The sequence below is a fragment of the Pseudophryne corroboree genome, chromosome 1, assembly GCF_028390025.1.
Source record: "Pseudophryne corroboree isolate aPseCor3 chromosome 1, aPseCor3.hap2, whole genome shotgun sequence".
Classification (NCBI taxonomy): Eukaryota; Metazoa; Chordata; class Amphibia; order Anura; family Myobatrachidae; genus Pseudophryne; species Pseudophryne corroboree.
The window spans coordinates 241,556,125-241,580,409 of record NC_086444.1 but is presented as its reverse complement, the minus strand read 5'-3'; the positions used below and the strand labels follow the sequence as shown (position 1 = coordinate 241,580,409).

General features: G+C 42.2%; 1 protein-coding gene across 6 annotated transcripts in view; it reads right to left on the bottom strand.

Annotated features, from left to right (window-relative positions):
* The window catches only part of COMMD10 (COMM domain containing 10), a 788,131-nt gene that overhangs the window by 453,228 nt on the left and 310,618 nt on the right, over positions 1–24,285 (bottom strand). The window contains exon 6 of one of the 6 annotated variants that reach the window (XM_063964166.1): positions 13,979–14,137. The exons of the other annotated variants lie outside the window; for them this stretch is intronic. Within the exon in view, the coding sequence (XP_063820236.1) occupies positions 14,003–14,137 (135 nt within the window). The 3' untranslated portion in view covers positions 13,979–14,002. Of the gene's footprint in view, positions 1–13,978; positions 14,138–24,285 lie in introns of those variants that run through there. 6 annotated transcript variants of the gene reach the window in all.

The following is a 24,285-nucleotide window of genomic DNA, read 5'->3' as shown; positions in this document are numbered from 1 at the left end:
CACTCTCCCGGGTGGAGGTCGTGCCTGCTGAGGAAGTCTGCTTCCCAGTTGTCCACTCCCGGAATGAACACTGCTGACCGTGCTAACACGTGATTTTCCACCCATCGGATAATCCTTGTGGCTTCTGCCATCGCCGTCCTGCTTCTTGTGCCGCCCTGTCGGTTTACATGGGCGACTGCCGTGATGTTGTCTGACTGGATCAGTACCGGCTGGTTTTGAAGCAGGGGTTTTGCCTGACTTAGGGCATTGTAAATGGCCCTCAGTTCCAGAATATTTATGTGTAGGGAAGTCTCCTGACTCGACCATAGTCCTTGGAAGTTTCTTCCCTGTGTGACTGCCCCCCAGCCTCGAAGGCTGGCATCCGTGGTCAACAGGACCCAGTCCTGTATGCCGAATCTGCGGCCCTGTTGAAGATGAGCACTTTGCAGCCACCACAGCAGAGACACCCTGGTCCTCACCGAACCGTCCGGTTTCGGTACCACAAACATTGTGGAATAGTAACCCCGTCCTTGTTGAAGGAGGGGCACCTTGACTATCACCTGCTGGGAATACAGCTTGTGAATTGCCTCTAGCACTGCCTCCCTGCCTGAGGAAGTTGTTTGCAAGGCAGATTTGAGGAAACGGCGGGGGGGAGACGTCTCGAATTCCAGCTTGTACCCCTGAGATACCACTTGAAGGATCCAGGGATCCACCCGTGAGCAAGCCCACTGATTGCTGAAGTTTTTGAGACGGGCCCCCACCGTACCTGGCTCCGCCTGTGGAGCCCCAGCGTCATGCGGTGGACTTGGAGGAAGCGGGGGAGGACTTTTGCTCCTGGGAACTGGCTGTATGCTGCAGCTTTTTCCCTCTACCTCTGCCTCTGGGCAGAAAGGACTCGCCTTTAACCCGCTTGCCTTTCTGGGGCCGAAAGGACTGTACCTGATAATACGGTGCTTTCTTTGGCTGTGAGGGAACATGGGGTAAAAATACTGACTTCCCAGCTGTGGCTGTGGAAACGAGGTCCGAGAGACCATCCCCGAACAACTCCTCACCCTTATAAGGCAAAACTTCCATGTGCCTTTTAGAATCTGCATCACCTGTCCACTGCCGAGTCCATAACCCTCTCCTGGCAGAAATGGACATTGCACTTATTTTAGATGCCAGCGGCGAATATCCCTCTGTGCATCTCTCATGTATAAGACTGCGTCTTTAATATGCTCTACGGTTAGCAAAATAGTGTCCCTGTCTAGGGTATCAATATTTTCCGACAGGGAATCTGACCACGCAGCTGCAGCACTGCACATCCATGCTGAAGCAATAGCTGGTCTCAGTATAATACCTGTGTGTGTATATACAGACTTCAGGATAGCCTCCTGCTTCCTATCAGCAGGCTCCTTTAGGGCGGCCGTATCCGGAGACGGTAGTGCCACCTTTTTTGACAAGCGTGTGAGCGCTTTATCCACCCTAGGGGATGTTTCCCAACGTGACCTATCCTCTGGCGGGAAAGGGTACGTCATCAGTAACCTTTTAGAAATTACCAGTTTCTTATCGGGGGAAGCCCACGCTTCTTCACACACTTCCTTTAATTCCTCAGATGGAGGAAAAACTACTGGTAGTTTTTTCTCTCCAAACATAATACCCTTTTTTGTGGTTCCTGGGGTAACATCAGAAATGTGCAACACATTTTTCATTGCCTCAATTATGTAACGTGTGGCCCTATTGGAAGTTACATTAGTCTCATCGTCGTCGACACTGGAGTCAGTATCCGTGTCGACATCTGTGTCTGCCATCTGAGGTAGCGGGCGTTTTAGAGCCCCTGATGGCTTTTGAGACGCCTGGGCAGGCACAGGCTGAGAAGCCGGCTGTCCCATATTTGGTATGTCGTCAAACCTTTTATGTAAGGAGTCGACACTGTCGCGTAATTCCTTCCACATAACCATCCACTCAGGTGTCGACCCCGCAGGGGGTGACATCACATTTATCGGCATCTGCTCCGCCTCCACATAAGCCTCCTCCTCAAACATGTCGACACAGCCGTACCGACACACCGCACACACACAGGGAATGCTCTGACAGAGGACAGGACCCCACAAAGCCCTTTGGGGAGACAGAGAGAGAGTATGCCAGCATACACCAGAGCGCTATATAACACAGGGATGAACACTATAACTGAGTGATTTTCCCTTATAGCTGCTTATATATATACTGCTGCGCCTAAATTTAGTGCCCCCCCTCTCTTTTTTACCCTTTGTAGCTTGAAACTGCAGGGGAGAGCCTGGGAGCGATCCTTCCAGCGGAGCTGTGAGGGAAAAATGGCGCCAGTGTGCTGAGGGAGATAGCCCCGCCCCTTTTTCGGCTGACTTTCTCCCGCTTTTTTATGGATCCTGGCAGGGGTATTTTTACACATATATAGCCTCTAGGACTATATATTGTGATTATTTTGCCAGCCAAGGTGTTAATATTGCTGCTCAGGGCGCCCCCCCCCAGCGCCCTGCACCCATCAGTGACCGGAGTGTGAGGTGTGCATGAGGAGCAATGGCGCACAGCTGCAGTGCTGTGCGCTACCTTGTTGAAGACCGAAGTCTTCTGCCGCTGATTTTCAGGACCATCTTCTTGCTCTGTAAGGGGGACGGCGGCGCGGCTCCGGGACCGGACGATCGAGGTCGGGCCCTGTGTTCGATCCCTCTGGAGCTAATGGTGTCCAGTAGCCTAAGAAGCCCAAGCTAGCTGCAAGCAGGTAGGTTCGCTTTTTCTCCCCTTAGTCCCTCGTAGCAGTGAGTCTGTTGCCAGCAGATCTCACTGAAAATAAAAAACCTAAAAAATACTTTCTTTTCTAGGAGCTCAGGAGAGCCCCTAGTGTGCATCCAGCTCAGCCGGGCACAAGATTCTAACTGAGGTCTGGAGGAGGGTCATAGTGGGAGGAGCCAGTGCACACCAGGTAGTCCTAAAGCTTTCTTTAGTTGTGCCCAGTCTCCTGCGGAGCCGCTATTCCCCATGGTCCTTACGGAGTCCCAGCATCCACTTAGGACGTCAGAGAAAGGTAAGATATCACCTTAGAGACATAATGTTGTGCCTGAAGAAAGGCTAGATTATGAATTTGTAGAAAGGAGAAGTGGGATTGTGCCTGAGAAAAAGTAAGAGTACGATGTTCCTTTTGGTTTGTGAGATGTCGAAGCGTTGTAAGACCGTTTGCTGCCAACATATTAAAAGGAGTAGAGGCTAGCCCATGTTGCAAATTTATATTATCCAATAGAGGAAGAAATAAAGAATAAGAGGCATTAAGATTCCATTTGTTGCGGACAGTATGCCACACTGACCATGCAGACATTAGCAAAGGATTATCTAGTATTTCGGATAGGATTTCAAATTTATGGAGATTCAAAAAACAAACTAAATCTGTATTAGTAAGAAAGGATTTTTCAACCACATAATTAGAATATAATTCAGAATGTGAAATCCAATCTTTGATATGTCTGCAGACAGTTGCAGAATTATAAATTTCCATGTTGGGAAAATTAATACCACCCTCAGATCTATTTCGTTGTAGCAATCGGATGCTTAAACAAGGCTTCTGTTTTCTCCAAATAAATTGCCTAAAGGCTGCATTAAGTCGTTTAATATCTGTCTTGGTGAATACTACAGGTAAGACCTGAATTGGGTACAACAATTTTGGAAAGGTGATCATTTTTATAAGGTTTGCTCTCCCCAAGTAGGATAGCTGCAAGTGTTGCCAAGCATCTAATTCCTTGAGAGCGGCATCAATTGTTTGTTTAATATTTATATTATATAAATCATGGATGTTTTTAGGTAGACGTATTCCCAAATATGAAATATAAGTGTTCGCCCATTTTAAATTGCCCACATCTAATATTGATCTATTAAGGGAGGGACTTAAGGCCATTATTGTTGATTTAGAATGGTTTATGGAGAATCCAGAAATTTTTCCAAAATCTTCTAATCTGGAAAGAAGAGGTGATAAACAAGTATATGGATTAGAAATAAATAAAAGAAGGTCGTCAGCAAAGGCTGCTATCTTGATTTCTATGTTCCCGTAAGATATGCCTTGAAAAAGGGACCAAGATTGTAAAACTCTCAATAAGGGGTCGAAAGCAAGATTAAAAAGTAAAGGGGATAATGGGCATCCCTGTCGGGTCCCTCGGGACATTTGAATAGAATCACTCAGGAGCTCGTTGATTAATAATTTTGTATGAGGGGAATTGTAAAAATATTTGATCATATTAATGAAAAAAGAACCAAACCCCCTCCTATGCAATACAGCATATAAATGGGCCCATAGAATTTTATCAAATGCCTTCTCGGCGTCCAAATTTAACAGTATATTAGAAGAATGTCTTTGAGTTGTTGAGGAGTATAGAGATGCTACCGCTAAACGAACATTACGGACGATATGTCTTCCATGGGTAAACCCTGATTGATGTGGTGTTAAAAGAGAAGGGAGAATTATTTGCAGGCGAGTGGCTAAAATTTTTGACAAGATTTTATAATCCTCATTTAGAAGTGTAATAGGTTTGTAGGAGGATACCAGATCTGGGTTTTTCTCAGGCTTTAATAGTAGGATAGTATATGCATCATTGAATGTAGGGTAGTAAAGGGCACCCTCTTGAATATTCCTAAAAATGTGAGTAAGAGAAGGCACAATGTCATCCTTCAATATCTTATAATAATTCTCATTGAGTCCATCAGGACCTGGCGCTTTATTAAGACGCAAAGTCTCAATGGCAAATTTTACATCTTCTTCTGTTATATCACTGGAGAGAAATTCCCTCTGCTGAGACGATAAAGGTGGTAAATTGGCCTCATTAAGAAATGAATCTGACAAATTTGGATCTATAGAAGAGTCCATATAGAGCGAGGTGAAATATGAATAAAATACATGGCCAATGTCATCTGATTTGGTAATCATTGTATTAGAGTTAGGATCCAACAATTTCGTAATAAATAGTTTTTTCTGTTGCCTGCTTGCCATATACGCCAGAACTTTACCCGATTTACCACCCCATCGGAAGTATTTATTTTTAGTGTAATCTAATTTAATCTGAGCTTCCTTTAAAAGAAAAGTTTCCAAAACTTGTTTGTGAGAAAGGTAAATATTTTTATTAGTAGCAGTGGAAAATCGTAGATAGTGACGGTAAGCTTCTTTCAATCTATTTTTTAGGGAGTGTAAAGTATTTCTGTGAGTGCGATTACGTTTTGCTACATAAGAGATCACGTGCCCCCTCATCACCGCCTTTGAGGCCTCCCAAAACAGGACTGGATCATCCCAGTGTTCCAAGTTATCATCCACATATTAACCTCCACCTATCTTTCAAGTATGTTTGAAATTCATCATTCTGAGATAAATATGATGGAAAGCGCCAAAGGCGAGACGAGCACCAAGGCTCCGTTCGGGACAAATCAAAGAGTATGGGGGCATGATCCGAAATAACAATGGATTCTATTATTGTGTTATGGACCCGTGAAAATAAAGTATCAGCTACTAAAGCATAATCTATTCTGGTAAATACATCGTGAACCCGGGAGTGGAATGTAAAATCCCTACAGGAAGGATTAAGCATCCTCCATTGATCAACCACATCATGATTAGAGCATAAAAATTCTATTCCATTTGCACTATTTGAAGAAGATAGTGAAAGAGAAGAAGAATGGTCTAGAGTAGGATTATGTAAACAATTAAAGTCGCCTCCGATTATTAAATTAGGATAATCATATTTCATAAGAAGATTGGAAATCTTTTTATAAAAAGCCAGATTAGGCGCGTTGGGGGCATAGATGTTTAAAATAGTAAATTTTTCACCATGTACTGAAAGATGAACCAGCAAGAACCGACCCTCTTTATCCGCTACCACATTATCAATAGTATATTGTAAATGTTTATTGAATAAAATTGCCACTCCACGTTTTTTTTTCTCAAAAGAGGCAGAAACACACTCCCAAATCCATGTCGCTTTAAGAGTGGCATGTGGGCCACGTAACCAATGCGTCTCCTGCAATAAAACAATGTCGGGAGCCAATCCCTTAATGTGAGACAAAACCCGTCGTCGCTTAATTGCTGTATTTAGCCCGGCCACATTCCACGATAAAAAACATATAGAATTTGATGTCAATTGGGGTGTTAAACCACTAGATCTATTATGAGAGGTCATGTGATGTGATGTGTAGGGGGTTGCGAAATAGGCAACATATCAACTTTTACAATGCCCATCACATCCCAGCGAGTGAAACAGGCATTTTCCATATCAAAAATGAAAGAGTGTGTTGTTCCATATTGAGGAAGACCAAAGGGCCACAGGCGATCCGGAAAAAAGAGAAGAGAGAGAAGAAAAAATAGAGAGAGAAGAGAGTAAAAACAAATAAAATACCATTCAAAAAAAAAAAGGAAACAAAATATTTTCATCACATTGAGAGTGAAATTGACCTATTTTGTGTAACAATTCTGAAACATTTGAACAAATCCGAATAACAATTTGTCAATGAGATTTCAACTCCCCGTTATTTACAAGATGAACAGGGGTTAGGAAACCTCAAAACACAATAAATTCACACAGGCAGAAAAAAAAAGAAATAATACATTAACTCATCCATTTGGGGGTGGATTTGTAGAAGAACCTTGTTCTGAGATATTTAATTGAGGTCTAGCTTGATCAGGGGACTGTCAAACATTAGAGATTTTCCATCAAGAAAAACCCGTAGTTTAGCTGGGTATAAGAGGGCGAATTTGATATTATTGGTAGAAAAGATATTTGCATATTGGAGTAAATTCTCTCCTTCTTTGAGCTACTGAGGCTGAAAAGTCCTGAAATATTAAAACTTTGAAATTGTGCACCTCAAGAGTGCGTTTTTTCCTATATGCTATTAATATATTTTCCTTGTCACGAAAGTTGAGGAACTTAGCAATGACCGGACGTGGGCGTGTTTGGGAGGATGGAGATCCTCGGTCAGGACCTATACGATGTGCTCTCTCAATTATGACACTGCCTGAGCCAGTAGGTACATTGAGCACTTGAATGATATCTACACTTAGCAGATCATAAAGATCAGACCCCGCTATTGATTCAGGGATACCTATGAATCTAAGATTACTCCACCTATCCATGTTCTCAAGATCATCAATCTTTGAAGTAAGAGCTGCTATCTGTTGGTAAAGGGAATCATCAGAATTTTGTAGGGACACAATAGAATCTTCCGCTGTACTAACACGTTGTTCCACCTCCACTAACCGTTTAGTATGGGATTCTAAGTGAGATAAGACTGTGTTCAAAGTCGATTGGATTGCATCTAGTTTTTTCTTAAGATTTGGGTTCAAAGGTGATGCCACCTCTGCCGAAGGGGAAGGTATAATGGGTGAAGAAGAAAGACCCTGAGATACTAGGGGAGGGGAGCAACTAAGCTGAGAAGTATCTTTTGCCGCCTTTGGTAAGGGGGTCTTGGACTGAGAGTTCTTGTTCCTGGGCATTGTGTCTGTTAGATATTTGTCCACAAACCTATCCATATTATGGGACAAGGAAATAAAGCTAAATAAAGCTAGAGACTCTGCACCACCTAAGGACGAAATTCTAGAAAACAGTCACATGACTATAACATGTTAAAACATATAAGAAGCGTTGTAGTAAATATCAAAACAAGTCAATTGAAATAATGCAATATATAGACACGGCGAGATCTAAACTTGGATTAAAATATGAGACTAGATATGTCAGAAATATTACCAGAAAGGATGCTCCAATAGCAGACGAAGTCTAAATACAGACAAATAAAAAAATAAAAAAGAAGGGGGGGGGGGGGGGGACTAAGTATAAATAAATGAAGGTGTTGAGTCCTACACAGCCAAAGGTTGTCAGGCACATTGAGAAGGCAATAGTATACAATTACGTAGTACAGACTTGACAAATAAAAATGCCTAAGTTAATTGTAACATAGCAAATATGTATGTATGGAGTTCTAAACAGGTCTTGTCTAGAATAAAACACTAGATGGCACTGTAGTATAAGAAACCGTAGTGGAGCAAAAAAACTTGTCTAGATGTAAGGCTGTGTGATAGTGGATATAGCGTCCTGTAGAAATATTAGGACTGCAACAACCCACCAAGGGAGTGTGAACCAGCGATATAAAGCAATATGTGATACCAAGCTAATAAGAGCCAAACGTCCAGGCATCCACGCTGACTTCGTCCCAATGTAAAGAGTATAGACACTGCTTTACTAGGAGCAATTATATCAGAAGTCTCTAGTAATGAATCTGTGGATAACTGTCGACCACTGACAGACACCAAAGAGTTTCCTCACTCTGATTTAAGCAACCTAGCAAGCTTCAGCGATGTCACTAAACAGAGACAGGGCCCTTGTTTAACCCTTAGTGTAGGGAGGCATGCGCAGCGCCAGTCCCTCATGGGCATTAACAATCACGGGCAGCCAGACCCGATCCCCGCTATTTCCCACTCACCGCCGGGCCGGCAGGTCACAGCAGAGAGCCCCCATTAGCAATCCAGTCACCCCCGCAGCAGCAGGTATGGCATGAAGTCCTCAGCGAGCCGAGCGGTAATAAGCAGTCACTGAGCAGGGCAGCAAAGGTTCCCAGGACGCAGGTGGTAGGGGTATGCGCCTCGGCGCCAATCTCTCCCCCTGCAATCCGGTCCCCAGTGATTCCTCTCCAAAACCCCTACCTCCAGTAACGGCTCTACGGGATGTCCTCAGTTATGACCGCCGGGGGTGGATAGCAGCAGTGCGGCCGTCTCCAGCATGCGGCACCACGCGGGAAATGCCGTCAGGACTGTCCTCCGCTCCCGGCTCCGTTGTTCTCCCGGACCAATTCTAATCTCGCCTCCACGGGGTCAGTCGAAAGTGGCCACCGCTTCCCCAGACAAGCGCTGTGTCCAGCTCTGACACAGGAAGAGGGCTCCGCTATGCAGCAGGAATGGCGTCCCGCATCGTGTGCGTGCGATTGGGTCTCGATTTTCTCAAGCCGGATTCCGGTGGAGGTGTGAGGCCGATCTCCCAGATAATTAGCCCTGGCGATAGTGCCAGAGTTCCCCCAATAGAATTGCTAAATGTATTCCCTGTTAGAGAGGGTTCGACTGGGGATGGAGCAGGATCTTTCTAGGGAGAAACGGAGCCCAGGTAAAAAGCGGCCATCGCGATGCTCCGCCCACCGGAAGTCTTTCGAAACATATCTTTTCAACTCACCGACACATGGAACAAAACTCATCAACTTCAATTTCTGTAAAGATCCAAAATGTCTTTGCAAAGGCTGTACTTGCTGTAATTATACAGTTTTGCTACAGTGCTCCTGTAATATTTTACTAGGTGAAATTCCCCTAGCAGCCGAACACCTCTTGTTCTTTGTAGGTGGGGACATAATAAAGCCTGGTTATTAACTTATACTACATGAGATTTCAGCAAAATTCAGTTTGGTCATCAAGATCTTCGATCACTTACTTCAAGAAACAGTAACTGTCCTGCAGAACTATAACTCCCAGGAAATGTTACAATATGAAGATACAGGCACGCACACCGAATCTACACAACAATACTTATGCAATTTTTATATTTATACATATGGTGCCACAAATTTATGTAATGCTTTACAGATTATATTTATTTTCATCAGCACCCGACACCTAAGAGCTCAGAGTATACATTTTGGGATTATTTGTCAACAGCAAATTAACTGACAGTATAGATTTTTTATGATTTTGGGAGCTGGAGGAGTAGGGACACAGAGAAAATCAGAAAAACATGTTCCAAACATCTGTCCTGTAAAGGGAGCGCTTGGAGTCTTTGTAATGCCCTTGTGTAATTCTCTCAGGCATTTCGCTATAACAAACTCAGCAAAAAAACATAACTTTGTAAAACATGTTGATGTTGTTCTTACTAGCTATGCTTAATGTTACCCTACTGTGTTATTTGTTTTGTAAGCATAAAACAATCCTTCAGAAAGGAACAGCACACAGTATGATGAAATACTAAACTGCTCTCTAGAACTACTCTGCTTGAACTTGGCAAAGGAGCAAGGTGCAACGACTGAGAAGAGCTCATTGCTCAATACATACTGAAAACTACAAGCATCAATAATACAAAATGTTGTTTTGACATAACTGGTGCATTCTTCTTGACCAACATTGCAACATTTCACATTGTATGAGACATATAACAACACTAAATACACATAACTTAATTTCAATAGGAACAAATGACTGAGACTATAGGTTACATACTTTAACAAATCAGTATCATAATGGATATCTTAATTTTAAATAAAAATATTCCTGCTGTATACTAAAGGTAACTTGCAGAGACAGCGGTAGAGATAACCCTACAGTTATATCCCCAAAGTATCGGAGGAGTCGGTCACATTCGTGCAAGACTCCTCAGGGGAAACTGGCACTGCACATGCACAGTTTCCGGTGCCGGTCAGAGGCTATGGGAGAAGAATCGTAATTTGAGCATGACATAAACCAATAGGCTCAAACTCTGAAAAGCTTTGTTGGTACACAGGCGTCAGTTCAGGTTGAGTACAGGATTCTGGCAATTACAATGTCGGTGGTCATATGACAGACAGCGGCATGCCAACACTCATAATTCCAATACCTAGTGTGTAAGTATGGTAACCCTCTCCCCTACCTACCCCTAACTCTCCCTTTCCGCAGCCTCACATTACCCCTCCAAGCCTAACCATAACCCCCCTGCAGCCTAACCCTAACACCCCCATAGCCTAACCATAGCCCTCCCCCATGTGTCTGACCCTAGCCCTCCCTGGCATACTTCTGTTTGGGATGCTGGCTGTCGGGATTACAGCGTCAGGATTCTACTGGGTGTCAGCATTCCGGCACTGGATTTCTCACCACAGGCATTTTAAGCATTGGCATGCCCACTACATCCTGTCAGATCATAGTCTCTATTGATTATATTATCTGTCATCTGTACTGATAGCATCTGCAGACAGCATCTGCAAAATTTCAGGCTATTAGTACATAGCAGTGATACATATAATTATGCAGAAACTGTAGTTTCTGTATAACATTAATAGGCCGACTCATAGGTAGAAGACCTTCCAATGACATGGCCTACATTATAATCCAATACACAATCACCAGTGCCTACTTCTATTCCAACTACAACAACCTAGGCTGAATTAATGTTAAAATTGCACATTTTAATTAAGGGTATTGCATTTGTTACATTTTCTGAAATCATAAAGGAAAACAAATTAAATAAAACTTAGTATTTCATTTCGAACGAGCCATGCTGGAAGGTAGCCCACACAGTTTGCAATCAGTAGGAATAAAATGATTTGTGATTTCAGGATTCCTTTGTGGAAACCAGTGGCATTATTACTAGTCTTGGGCTACCACTGTTATGCAGATGATACCCAACTGTACATATCCGTAGTGCCAGGTACTGATAACCCATTAACAACCCTAAATGGCTGAGCTCCAGGAGTGTATGAGTACCAGTTGGCTGCGACTGAACCCTGATAAAACAGAAGTCCTGATGATAGGTCACAGGACAACACTGCAGCAAAGCAAACAGAGGACTTACACTTGGGGGTTCGGAACTACAAAATATTGATCATGTGCAGAGTCTTGGTTTTGTCCTGGATAGTGGCCTGACACTTAAACATCAGGTATCAGCCACAATCAAATCCTCATTCTTTCATCTGAGGAACATAGCCAGAATCAAGCACTTAATTCCCTCAGAAGACCTGCCTAAAGTCATACATACATTTGTATCATCACGCCTAGACTACTGCAATGCCCTCTACCTTGGTCTCCCAACAAAAGAATTGTAAGGCTTGCAGATGGTACAAAATGCAACTGCCAGACTATTAACCAACCAGCCCCATTCCAGCCACATAACACCCATTCTTTACTCACTTCACTGGCTACCTGTAAAATAAAGAATAATTTTTAAGATTGGCTTACTCACTTTCAAAGCCCTACATGACCAGGGCCCAAGGTACATGAATCAGCTTCTGATTCCTTACTGTCCCACTTGATTACTATGATCTGTAATGAAGGACTACTAACAGTACCTAGAAGATCCCGGAATACATCTGGGGATCGAGGGTTCAACTTTGTGGCTCCGACTCTATGGAACTCTCTTCCCCAAGAAGTTTGAGAAGCCTCCACTCTATAATTCTTTAAAAATAGACTAAAGACTTACCTATTAACTCAACTATTTCAATAATATCTACTGTTAAGCTTGTTTTGCATTTTGAGCAGTAAAGACAAATGTAAGCACTTTGAGTACTATTAGGAGAAAAGAGATATATAAATTATTATTATTATTATTAATAATAAAATAAATGAACTCACATGTGCATGTTTAAACACAGTACATAATGAAAAACAGACCTTTCGGAAGTACATAAGGATTGTAGTTAGAACCACTGCCCTATGTAACTGAAGCTATACAAAGTGAATATACACCCATACCTTTATTCTTTATGGTTCACTAAAACAAATGTTCCTGAAAAATAGGTAAAATTATTCATGGAGCTTACTAATAACTACAGACTACAGCTCTAAAATAAGGGCTATTATCCTGTAATTGCTAAGCTTTAACCATAATATAGACCTCTATTTCAATCAGATGTATACATTTACAAGCATTGTCGTATATTTATGTTGATTGCAGAAGCTTTAAAAATATGTATGTTTGTAGTTTTCACATAATTGCTCACATGTACATAATTCTGTAATTAGAGCCAAACAGTGTATTGACATCGCATATACCCTGACTACCAAGTAAATGCCATGGTTAACCACATTATTTTGTTACATGGGCAAGCGGCTTGTTGTAATTAACAGAAAATACTGTATATTGCAGCGCCAGTTAGTTATATCTCTTTCTATTATCTTTTAGAGCTGCATTCTCTTAACTTCATAAAGGTGGATTGGCCTGAATTTATCTCTAACAGCTGCTTTGGAGTTTGGATAAAGTGACCTCCAGGCTGTGTGTAACAAGGCACATGTAATGCAATTGAGGCAAAATCTGTGTTACATTTAAGAGGTAAAATGCAAATAAATGAATGAAAAACATAGAGCTGGTTTGTGGATATTCCCATCTTCCAATGCTTTGTTTTCAGGATGTACTGAGGTCTACCTTGAACTCCAATAAGTACATATTCAACAACAGGTCTTCCCTTACCCAGGGGCTCGTGGGGCTTGTCTGTGGTCCTGTGGACCAAAGTTGGGAGAAGCTATGCAGACTTGTGATCTTCTTGCTCACAAACCTCCTTTGAAGCCATTTTAAAACAAATAAAATTAGACATTTCTATTTCAGAGGAAAAAGCCCCAATAAAGATTCAGCATATCTGTGGTTGGGAGAGCAGCTTTACATGCATTCTACAAAGCTCAGATACTGCAATACTGCATTGCTTCTCTGCCAAATCCCCTTACAGGAACTAAATTACTGGGGTCACCTACTCACAGTGCAGGCAGCTATTTTGTGGGCTGTACCAACATTTAGGAGAACTCAGTAGCAAACTGCTATTACCAGCTTATTACTAAGGTATTAAAGCAGTAGTCATAATGGCTTACACAGGTGCACTAGAATTCAGCACAGGAAAGTCCAATAGAAAAACAGCGATGAGAATGGAAACAATGAATTATACCAGTTGAAGTTATGATGCCGGGTTGGTTTCGATTTGCCGGCGGTCGGGATGCCGGTGGTCAGAATAACGACCAATGTTCAGAAACGACAGGGGAAGTATACTTACCTCCACCCCCCCCACCTGACTTAACCTCCCCACAACCTAAACCCAACCCCCCTCCATGCACCCCAACCCTAGTCGGTGGTGTCTAACCCTAACCTTCCCGCAGCCTAAACCTAACCCTCCGCAATCGCATAATAACGCGAACCCTGGGAGGTGCCTAACCCTAACCACCCTTCCTTGCAGCCTAACCCTAACCCCACAGGTTGCAACCTAACCATCCCCCCCCCCAGCCTAAACAGAACCTACCCCTGCAGCTTACCTCTCTACTGCATCAGTATGTCCTTGTTCATCATTCCGGCTGTCGGGAATCCGGCGCCGGGATAGTAAACCTATTCGGGATGCCAGCGTCGGTATTCCAATAAGTGCCAGGATCCTGACCAGATCCCATGAGGCCATATGCCATTGGTGTATTCTGTAGTTCTCCCTGGATGAGAAATTCATATATATCTGCCTCAAGATCAAGACTAAATATATTTAGTATTTTTCTGGGAAGTTAAAACACATTTATTGTGGTCACAATAAGGTCAGTTGCTGTGTTGTTTTTTTTCTTTTTTATATATATTTATACATTTTTTGGCTGCTTTAACATTTCTTAAGAGAGCCCAGGAGAGCCATTTGGCTTCATTACAATGAAGTTGTGAGCAATGATGACCTATGTGTCATATGCTATTGCTGCAAACAAACTTTTCTTCACCTTAATACAGAATACCATGCTCAATGCCAAAAGAACACTTTCCATGTTTGGTAGAGAGGAGGTTTCCATACATCATGTGCATTGAGCTCATTAGGAAGATGTTTGTAGCCCTTCTGGCAGAAAACTGACTAAAAGTGGGAAAGAGGTGTGATACCATCAATACATTTCAGCAGCTGAAGAATACATTGTCTCAGGGTTGCAGGAGGTGAGCTGAATTGCACTGATCTTCTGGGTGGGGTTGCAAATATTAACTGCTGATTTAAAATAATAGAAAACAACATACAAGGCTGGAGAACGTATCTCTTGCTGCTAAAGACAAATAAATCTCAGAAATATTATGGTTATAACTCAGCAATGCTGCATCCACATGTGTCAAGGCAATCAATTTATTCCTTGTCTTGAGGTAATACACTCCTGTTAGGGTAATAAATCAAGTCTTGTTTTATTATATTGCAAAGCAAAGTACTTTCATTTTACAATGGAGAAAAAAATATAAGTCTGCGACACAGCTTTTCTCCTGAGATGCTCCCTTCTGGTAGGTGGAAATCTGGGATCCTTTCGGTACAATCAGTGGAAAAGCAAAGCAGAGGCAGCTGAAGGTACAATAGGTCTCTAACTTAGTTGGGGTAAAAAGTGCTGATCTACAGTAGGGGGTATATTCAATTAAAGTCTGATGCATTCTGACATGTATTTGTCGGAATGGATCCGACAACCCCTATTCAATCGCATCTCAATTCGACTTTTTCAAGTCGAATTGAGATGAGGGTCGCAGTGGAGGAGAGGGGGGGCGAGCTGCGGGGAGACCAGCGGGGACAGCAGGGCGGGCATACAGGGGAGATCAGCGCTACAGTAGCACTGCAGCAGGATGTCACACAGCCGCCCAACCTCACTGCAATGTCCACCCGGCTTCAGCAAGCGTGCTGGAGCCAGGTGGAAGCTGCCGTGAGTGGCTGTGTGACACCCTACTGCAGTGCTACTGTAGCGCTGATCTCCCCTGTATGCCCGCCGGGTGTTCTCCCGTCTCCCTGCGGCTCTCCCCCTTCTCCTCATCTGGGTCCGCTTCTCAGTCCGATATCATTTGATGTCGGATTGAGAAGGTCGAAGTCGGTTTTGGCCCCGTTTTCGACACAAGCATGTGGATCGTCAGCTATTCCGTCGATCCACGTGCTTTTCGACAAGTCGAATTCCTCGACTTGTCGAAAAGCATTGAATAGGTCGAATCACGTTTCGACCTTAAAAAGTCGAAAACTGCCGTCTTTTCGACAGACGGCAGTTTTCGACTTCAATTGAATATACCCCTAGGTCTATTATGCAGAACTAAATTCCCATCTATAAAAGGACACAGAAACAGGCATTTATGAAAGTGTGCAGAACCACAAAAGCAGATGCAGTTCTACAGTATGTAATTAATATTCTATAGGTTCAGGTGAAAATAAAACCTGAATGGAAAGTTTAAACTGGGGAGCAGACAGATATATGTGTGTATCATGTTATGCTCACACACTAAAACAAGATGTAGCTTTCTTTATGGCACAAGATATTTAAGTGACACACACGGGATACAAGGTGTGCAGAGGGAGAACTCAATCCGGCGCCTCTTGGTTCTCAAGCAACCACACAACAAAGAGTCTTGTCATCTTAGAAGCACCTGCTCACTATGTCCTTGTTACCAAAATCTACCAACTATTCCAATATGATGTCTTTATCTGCCTGGCTGCATGCTAAAGCCTACATTTATTTTACTATGAGATATGCAAAATACAATGAAAACAAGCATTCTATATATAATTTCCCAGTACAGCATACATTGGCCCTAATACTTCATTCTTATCAGCCTATTATTTCACAGCGACAGCTTTACATACTGTAGCTATAATCTAAGTAAACACTGGGGTGGTCTTATTCTAATGGTTTCACAGCTGCCCTGGATTGAGATTTTGCACCAGGGAACCAGACAGTGAAAATGTATGAGGGAAGATAAGGAGCCACAGCCAGCTATCACATGTAAACATGGAGAGGGAAACTCTTCATAAACACACATTATTCCACAGTTTAGGATGATACAGGAACGGAACAGTTAGTGCTATATAAACACTAACATTTAAATAAACTTTAGGATTAGTAGCAATATGTGCTGTGAACTTTTTTTTAAATACATTTACCTGTTCGTGCAAAAAAAAACACAAAATAACCTTCTTTAAACACATTAACCTGTTTGTGCATCATGTTAAAAACAATAAATACATAAAAACAAAAGAAGCACTATGAAAACATACTGGTTATATTATATTCTCCTGCTATCATCACTTACATGCATAAACACTTATTTGAGGATATATCCTAATTGTAGAACTGAGGTATGTCCGCTTTAAACAACCAATTATGTTTGGAAGTCTTATATATAGAGCTTTACAATGAATACCTATTTTTACATTCCCACTTTAATTGTGCACAGGGCCTGATTCAGAGATGAAAGCAAAGCCACAGATGCGATTTTGCTTGCTGTGCGATTGTGAAAATATGCTAATGGCTCAGGCGCCGTTTCGTGCATGGAAACGCCAACTGCCGGCATCTTACATCCACTGCTTACGTACAAAAGCAGAAACATCAGACTTACAGCGGTTGGCCGATCTTCTGACTATGCCTATGCTATCGCAAACGGAGCAGTTCTCCTTAGACGCTGAGGGCTCTTGGCTGTGAGCATATTTGCAGTGGCTGACATTGGCACACCCAGAAAACTGTCCTGACACATCTTTAATTTTTCTAGTTACCTCATGACCTCCTCTAGTCACTTCATTACTACCTGTCACTCACTATCGCTACTCAAATGCTGTGCATGCGCACTGCGGCTCTGGACCCACGCAGTGTTAAATAATTGCTCCATTGTGTACAACAGCATGGCTAAAGATTTGTAATCCCTGTAGTATTGTAAATTGATACACAACAAATTAGGAATAATAACCACTATATATGCCTGCCCAACAGCCCAGTGCAGTAACTAGACATTTTAGCGCTGTGTGCAAGAAACAGCATCGGCGTCCCCCACTTCACCAAATATAGAACAGGGCCAATGCGCGTCGTAGGCGCGCGGCTTCATGGGGAAGAGGCATGGCCACACAGCTCCCTTTTACACAGTACGGCAGGCAGAGCTTCCTTTTACACAGTACGGCAGGCAGAGTCCCCTTTTACACATTAGGCAGGTAGAGTCCCCCTTGTTTACATATTACGGCAGCAGAACCCCCTTATTTACACAATACAGTAGCAGAGTCCCCCTTGTTTACACATTACGGCAGCAAAGTCCCCCTTGTTTACACATTACAGCAGCAGAGTCCCCCTTGTTTACACATTACGGCAGCAGAGTCCCCCTTGTGTGTACACATTACTGCAGCAGAGTCCCCCTTGTGTACACTTTACAGCAGCAGAGTCCCCCTTGTGTACACATTACGGCAGCAGAGTCCCCTTTGTGTACACATTATGGCAGCAGAGTCTCCCATTTTAGAGAGAGAGTGAGTGTGTGTTGTTTACCTATTGGGGCGATGCGGCAGCAAACACTGATTTCCAGCCGCTCACAGTCCCTCTCTAGTGCCACCGCGGCGGGTCTCACTGGCGGCATCTCCTGGCTGAACGAGCGCTCGGCGCTACCTCTCCAGTTCAGAGGCAGCGGCGAGGCTCACGGGAGCCATCAGTAGAGACAGCTGTCTCATATAACGGAGAAGGACGCAGGTGGCAGGTCTCACAGACGCCATTACCGCGCACAACGGGCTCTGTGTAACACCAACTGGCTCTCTCCCCATCCCTCACAGAGGCGGCGAATAAAGATAGGCGCCCGGGCACAGCCTAAATGACACTTCTCCATCACTAACAGGGCCATAGGTAGGGGTGTGATGCCAGATGGTGCGCCTTCACTGCACTTGCGCTGTGGGTAAGGCACCATCGGCACACACCTAGTTACGGCACTGCAACAGCCCATTACCTATGTCTTGCATATCTTTTTCTAATATAAAAAAGCACAGTTGAACAAAAATAGCAAAAAGGTTAATTCCATGCAAAATGACAGGAAAGTTGTCAAAGCCCCTCCCCTGTGGAAAAAAAACATTCAGAGAAACTGAAAATTCATGCACATCTTAAATTTGGGCAGAGAAAGAACACAGTTAAAATTGTTCTGATATCGACAGTTTATCATTAATAGATCACTACAATGTTCTTCAACATTAGAAACATGAAGTTACGACAGAAGACGTCTTAACTGTCATCCTTTAATGTAAGAACTAGCCAGAAGCCATTGGTGAGTAAATAGCATTATTTGTAATAGATGAGTAAGTCAACTCCATATAAAATATTTAAAAAGCAAATTAAAGGATGAAAAGAATATGGAAGTCAAGGGAGATAAATGTTTATGACTGAAGCTTGCTAAGCAATCAAAATGAAATTTAAGACAAAGCATATTTGTAAACATTTAAATTATTCATATAGAATGTCTTTTTCAAATGACCCAAATAGTATTCCACAGAGATGGATGCAAACCTAGAATACATTTTACAGCATTAAAGAAAATGCTTGTTTATAAGCAAAAAAAAAGAAAGATGAAAGGCTAAAACTACTTGTTCCTTTAGGGTCCGTGTTCAAACATTTATTTTCTATTACTTTTAACAAGTATAACACTCAACTTGTAAACATATTACACTGCCAGCAATGCCTGCTATTATTTTTATATATTGTTAAAATATTGAAAGTAATCTTTGCATTAAATAATCTGTACGTGCAATCCTTTATAAATACATTGTTTTGTATTTGTGTCAGTTGTGCTTTTTAGCTGTCTTTACATAGGTGCAGGTATGTTTGTTCTCTAAGGATACATTGCTTAATTCCCAGACGTATGGAAACCCGATGCTTACACACATCTCCGATGGTGTTCCATCGGGTTCACTACGGCTGGCCGGCGGTCGGGCTCCCGGCGACCAGCATCCCGGCGCCGGGAGCCCGACCGCCGGCTTACCGATGGATCATCTTTGAGAAAGGCCATTAAAGGACCGAAACGCGTTATATGGACGAGGACAAGCGTGGGGTGTATCTTGGGACAGGAGACTTTGAGCTGACACGCACAGTGCGGTGGTGCTGGGCCATTCAGCCTAGGACCCCAGCTACCTTCTAAAGCTAGCCCACCGCAGCCATGGACTATGGTGAGAGAATGTCTTCCATTTAAGAAGGACTCAAAGCACGTTAAGCACTTTATGAAGTCACCTGGCTCCCATCTACCTCACCCCATTTTGCACATTTGTTTCATTGTATTTTACCCACCCAGTTTGGGATTGTGTTTTAATAAATATTGTGATTTTTGTGTTAATTAGCACATGTTGGTTCCAATATTTAGTACAAAAAGTACTAACTAGCATCTACGATTATTGTGCGCCAGGGGTCCATTAATACTTCTTTCTTGTTTGCATTTTACAGAGCAGTGTTAGTAATTTTGAATGGCTAAAGTATAGTACAAAACTATTTGCAAACCATGCAGTAGCATGACAAAGGGATAGACTTACTTTTATTGCTAATCATCAGAAAACAAACCACAAAATGTATCAAAGCCAAATGCAATACAATCATCAACAAAAATGTATAAAAGGAACACTTATAAAACCATTAGGCTAAAAAATATTTAGAAATAAAGATGCTCAGTACACTAACATACTTATGTTAGTGTATCCTGCATTGGTGGACTGCATCCACCATTGATTCAATTATAAAAATTGTTGTGACACTATATTTACCATACAGGTAACATTTGCAATATACAGTATAAATTAGCGGTTGTTCAGACATCATGTAAAACAAGCACCTGCTACCTTTTGGCAGAGTTTATACACATTCTATAAATGATGTGTTTTGGCAAGTCATATCAGTAGCTCATATATTGTGCAGCCTTTTTATTAAAAGTACCTCATGGATTATATACACAATATACAGTCACCAGTGTAACTAGTGTATGGATAATTTAGGGACCAATTTAAAAGAAAAAAAAGTGTGTGTCCAATCATTAGTGCTAAGACAACAAGCAGCAATGTGTTTGTAACTAACTGCTAAAAAAATTAAGACGTGTTCTAGATCACACAGTAACTAATTCAGTTGGGAATTTAACACACTTTAGGATGAGTTACAGTAACAAGGAACCCTGCTAGCCAAATGCAGGGGCCGTGGGGCAGCGATGGTGCTGTCCACAGGGCATTGCACAATGGCACAACTCGCACTCTCCTAGATGTGGCCCTGATAATATAACATGCAAGTATTTGTTTACTGTAAGTAAATGTTTCTTTATACTTCTTTAAATCATCTAATAGTACATGGACATGTATCAAACCTTCTAAAGAGGACAAGTGGACCAATCATATTCTAGCTATCATATATTTAGTACACTCTATGAAAGGATAGCTACGCTCTGCTTATTCTAGACAACACCTTAACTTGTCTTCTTTATAAGGGTTAAGAAATTGCCGTTTATTATTCAATTGTAATATAATTCATGAACATGAATATACAGATAACAGGATCTTGAATGGACAGTAAATATCCTCCTTGTGATCCTAGTGTATCCATATACATAGACTGAGATGTGCATAAGCTACAGTTCAGTGACAGGTACAGCACAGGGAAGACGCTGATGCCTTTGTGTAGGTAGCTAAATATTCCAATGCCAACAGATGTAGCTCAACTCTATATTTATGTTCTTGTTGGGCAGACAGAAGCCAAAAAAAGCACAGTGAGAAGTAAAAATGGTGAACACAAAGTGGCAACCAGTAAAAATCCCTCAGTTGACTTGTATTAACCAGTACTGTATGTCTAGAACATACATGGATATGAAACAATTCCCTTTTAAGCTGTAAAAGAATAATAAAGTCACATTTGTACAAATGTCTAAATTTGAATTCAAATTTGTACTGATGAGCATAGCAAGCGAAACGCTTACAAAAACACAGTTGCAACAGTACATCATGTAATTAATGTAATTTGTTCTACTTAATTAAACAGAACAGAACACAGCCTGTTTTATCCTACAGAGATATCAGACATTGCTTAGGATGTGCTACTTCTCTAGGCTTCACAACTCTGGGGATAAATAAAGCTAGAAATTGTGTGATTGGCCTGCTGGGTAACACATTCTGTATTGTCAGCAATGATACAACAAAAATAACAGATGCTGGTGGTGAACATCAGGCAATTGAGGGGGCCCGTCCCATTAGATGAGGGACACGGGTTTATGTAAAATGTTGCTGAGACAGATTAAAACAGAATCAAACAGATTTAACCAACATGCCTGAATGACTGCTTACATCTATTTTCCGGCGCCTGGGAGTAAACAGCTGATTGTTATCAACTCCCATACATTACCAGATTTTAGTTTCAACCAGCAGACCACTGTAGTTGGCTGGTTGGAATGATAGTCTATAAATGTTTGGCCAGCTTTATGACGTTTTGAAGACAGAGTTTGAGAGAAACACCGTAGTAGAGATTAAATTCCAATGTTTTATATTTTATTTTTTATCAAATAATCTACACTTTTTTTTCTATATTTATATGTAAAATTGTGAAACTAAATTGTAGAAATAATGACTTCTGATGTTATAATCTATAATCAGAGAGTTATGTCATACCATCACACTTTTCGTTAGAAAAACTATGATGTATTATAAGGAACAAGGTGCCAACCTACTACAAGTTGAGTCTCTCATATTCGAAAATACAATATCCCAAATGTTTTAGCGAGACTGAGACAGTGACACCTTAGCTTTCTGATGGTTCAGGTGTACACAAACTTTCCTGTTTCATGCACAAAATGATTAAAAATACTGCACAATATTACCTCAGGCAATGAGGTGTATCAAAATAAATGCATTTTGTGTCCAATCCCCAAGTTCTCTCATTATGGAATGAAAATACTCCAAAATACGGAAAAATCCCAAAAAAGGAATTACTTCTGGTCCCAAGAATTCAGATATGAGAGACTCCACCTGTATATAAAATCCATCACTGATATTAGAAGCTGCCTCATTTTTCTACGACCTATGGAAAAGTTTCAACCTTAAATCATTTGCTTTTATAAACTGTAGGAAGAAACCTATAGTAAGGCCTGGTGACTTGTAATACAGGTTGAGTATCCCATATCCAAATATTCCGAAATACGGAATTTTTTGACTGAGTGAGATAATGAAACCTTTGTTTTCTGACGGCTCAATGTAAACAAACTTTGTTTAATACACAAAGTTATTAAAAATAATAAGAATTTACTTACCGATAATTCTATTTCTCGGAGTCCGTAGTGGATGCTGGGGTTCCTGAAAGGACCATGGGGAATAGCGGCTCCGCAGGAGACAGGGCACAAAAAGTAAAGCTTTAGGATCAGGTGGTGTGCACTGGCTCCTCCCCCTATGACCCTCCTCCAAGCCAGTTAGATACTGTGCCCGGACGAGCGTACATAATAAGGAAGGATTTTGAATCCCGGGTAAGACTCATACCAGCCACACCAATCACACTGTACAACCTGTGATCTGAACCCAGTTAACAGTATGATAACAGCGGAGCCTCTGAAAAGATGGCTCACAACAATAATAACCCGATTTTTGTAACTATGTACAAGTATTGCAGATAATCCGCACTTGGGATGGGCGCCCAGCATCCACTACGGACTCCGAGAAATAGAATTATCGGTAAGTAAATTCTTATTTTCTCTATCGTCCTAGTGGATGCTGGGGTTCCTGAAAGGACCATGGGGATAATACCAAAGCTCCCAAACGGGCGGGAGAGTGCGGATGACTCTGCAGCACCGAATGAGAGAACTCCAGGTCCTCCTTAGCCAGGGTATCAAATTTGTAGGATTTTACAAACGTGTTTGCCCCTGACTAAATAACCGCTCGGCAAAGTTGTAAAAGCCGAGACCCCTCGGGCAGCCGCCCAAGATGAGCCCACCTTCCTTGTGGAATGGGCATTTACATATTTTGGCTGTGGCAGGCCTGCCACAGAATGTGCAAGCTGAATTGTATTACACATCCAACTAGCAATAGTCTGCTTAGAAGCAAAAGCACCCAGTTTGTTGGGTGCATACAGGATAACAGCAAGTCAGTTTTCCTGACTCCAGCCGTCCTGGAACATATTTTCAGGGCCCTGACAACATCTAGCAACTTGGAGTCCTCCAAGTCCCTAGTAGGTGCAAGGCACCACAATAAGCTGGTTCAGGTGAAACACTGACACCACCTTAGGGAGAGAACTGGGGACGAGTCCGCAGCTCTGCCCTGTCCGAATGGACAAACAGATATGGGCTTTTTTGAGAAAAAACCACCAATTTGACACTCGCCTGGTCCAGGCCAGGGCCAAGATCATGGTCACTTTTCATGTGAGATGCTTCAAATCCACAGATTTGACTGGTTTTAAACCAATGTGATTTGAGGAATCCCAGAACTACGTTGAGATCCCACAGTGCCACTGGAGGCACAAAAGGGGGTTGTATATGCAATACTCCCTTGACAAAATTCTGGACTTCAGGAACTGAAGCCAATTCTTTCTGGAAGAAAATCGACAGGGCTGAAATTTGAACCTTAATGGACCCCAATTTGAGGCCCATAGACACTCCTGTTTTCAGGAAATGCAGGAAACGACCGAGTTGAAATTTCTTTGTGGGGCCTTCCTGGCCTCACACCACGCAACATATTTTCGCCACATGTGGTGATAATGTTGTGCGGTCACCTCCTTTCTGGCTTTGACCAGGGTAGGAATGACCTCTTCCGGAATGCCTTTTTCCCTTAGGATCCGGCGTTCCACCGCCATGCCGACAAACGCAGCTGCGGTAAGTCTTGGAACAGACATGGTACTTGCTGAAGCAAGTCCCTTCTTAG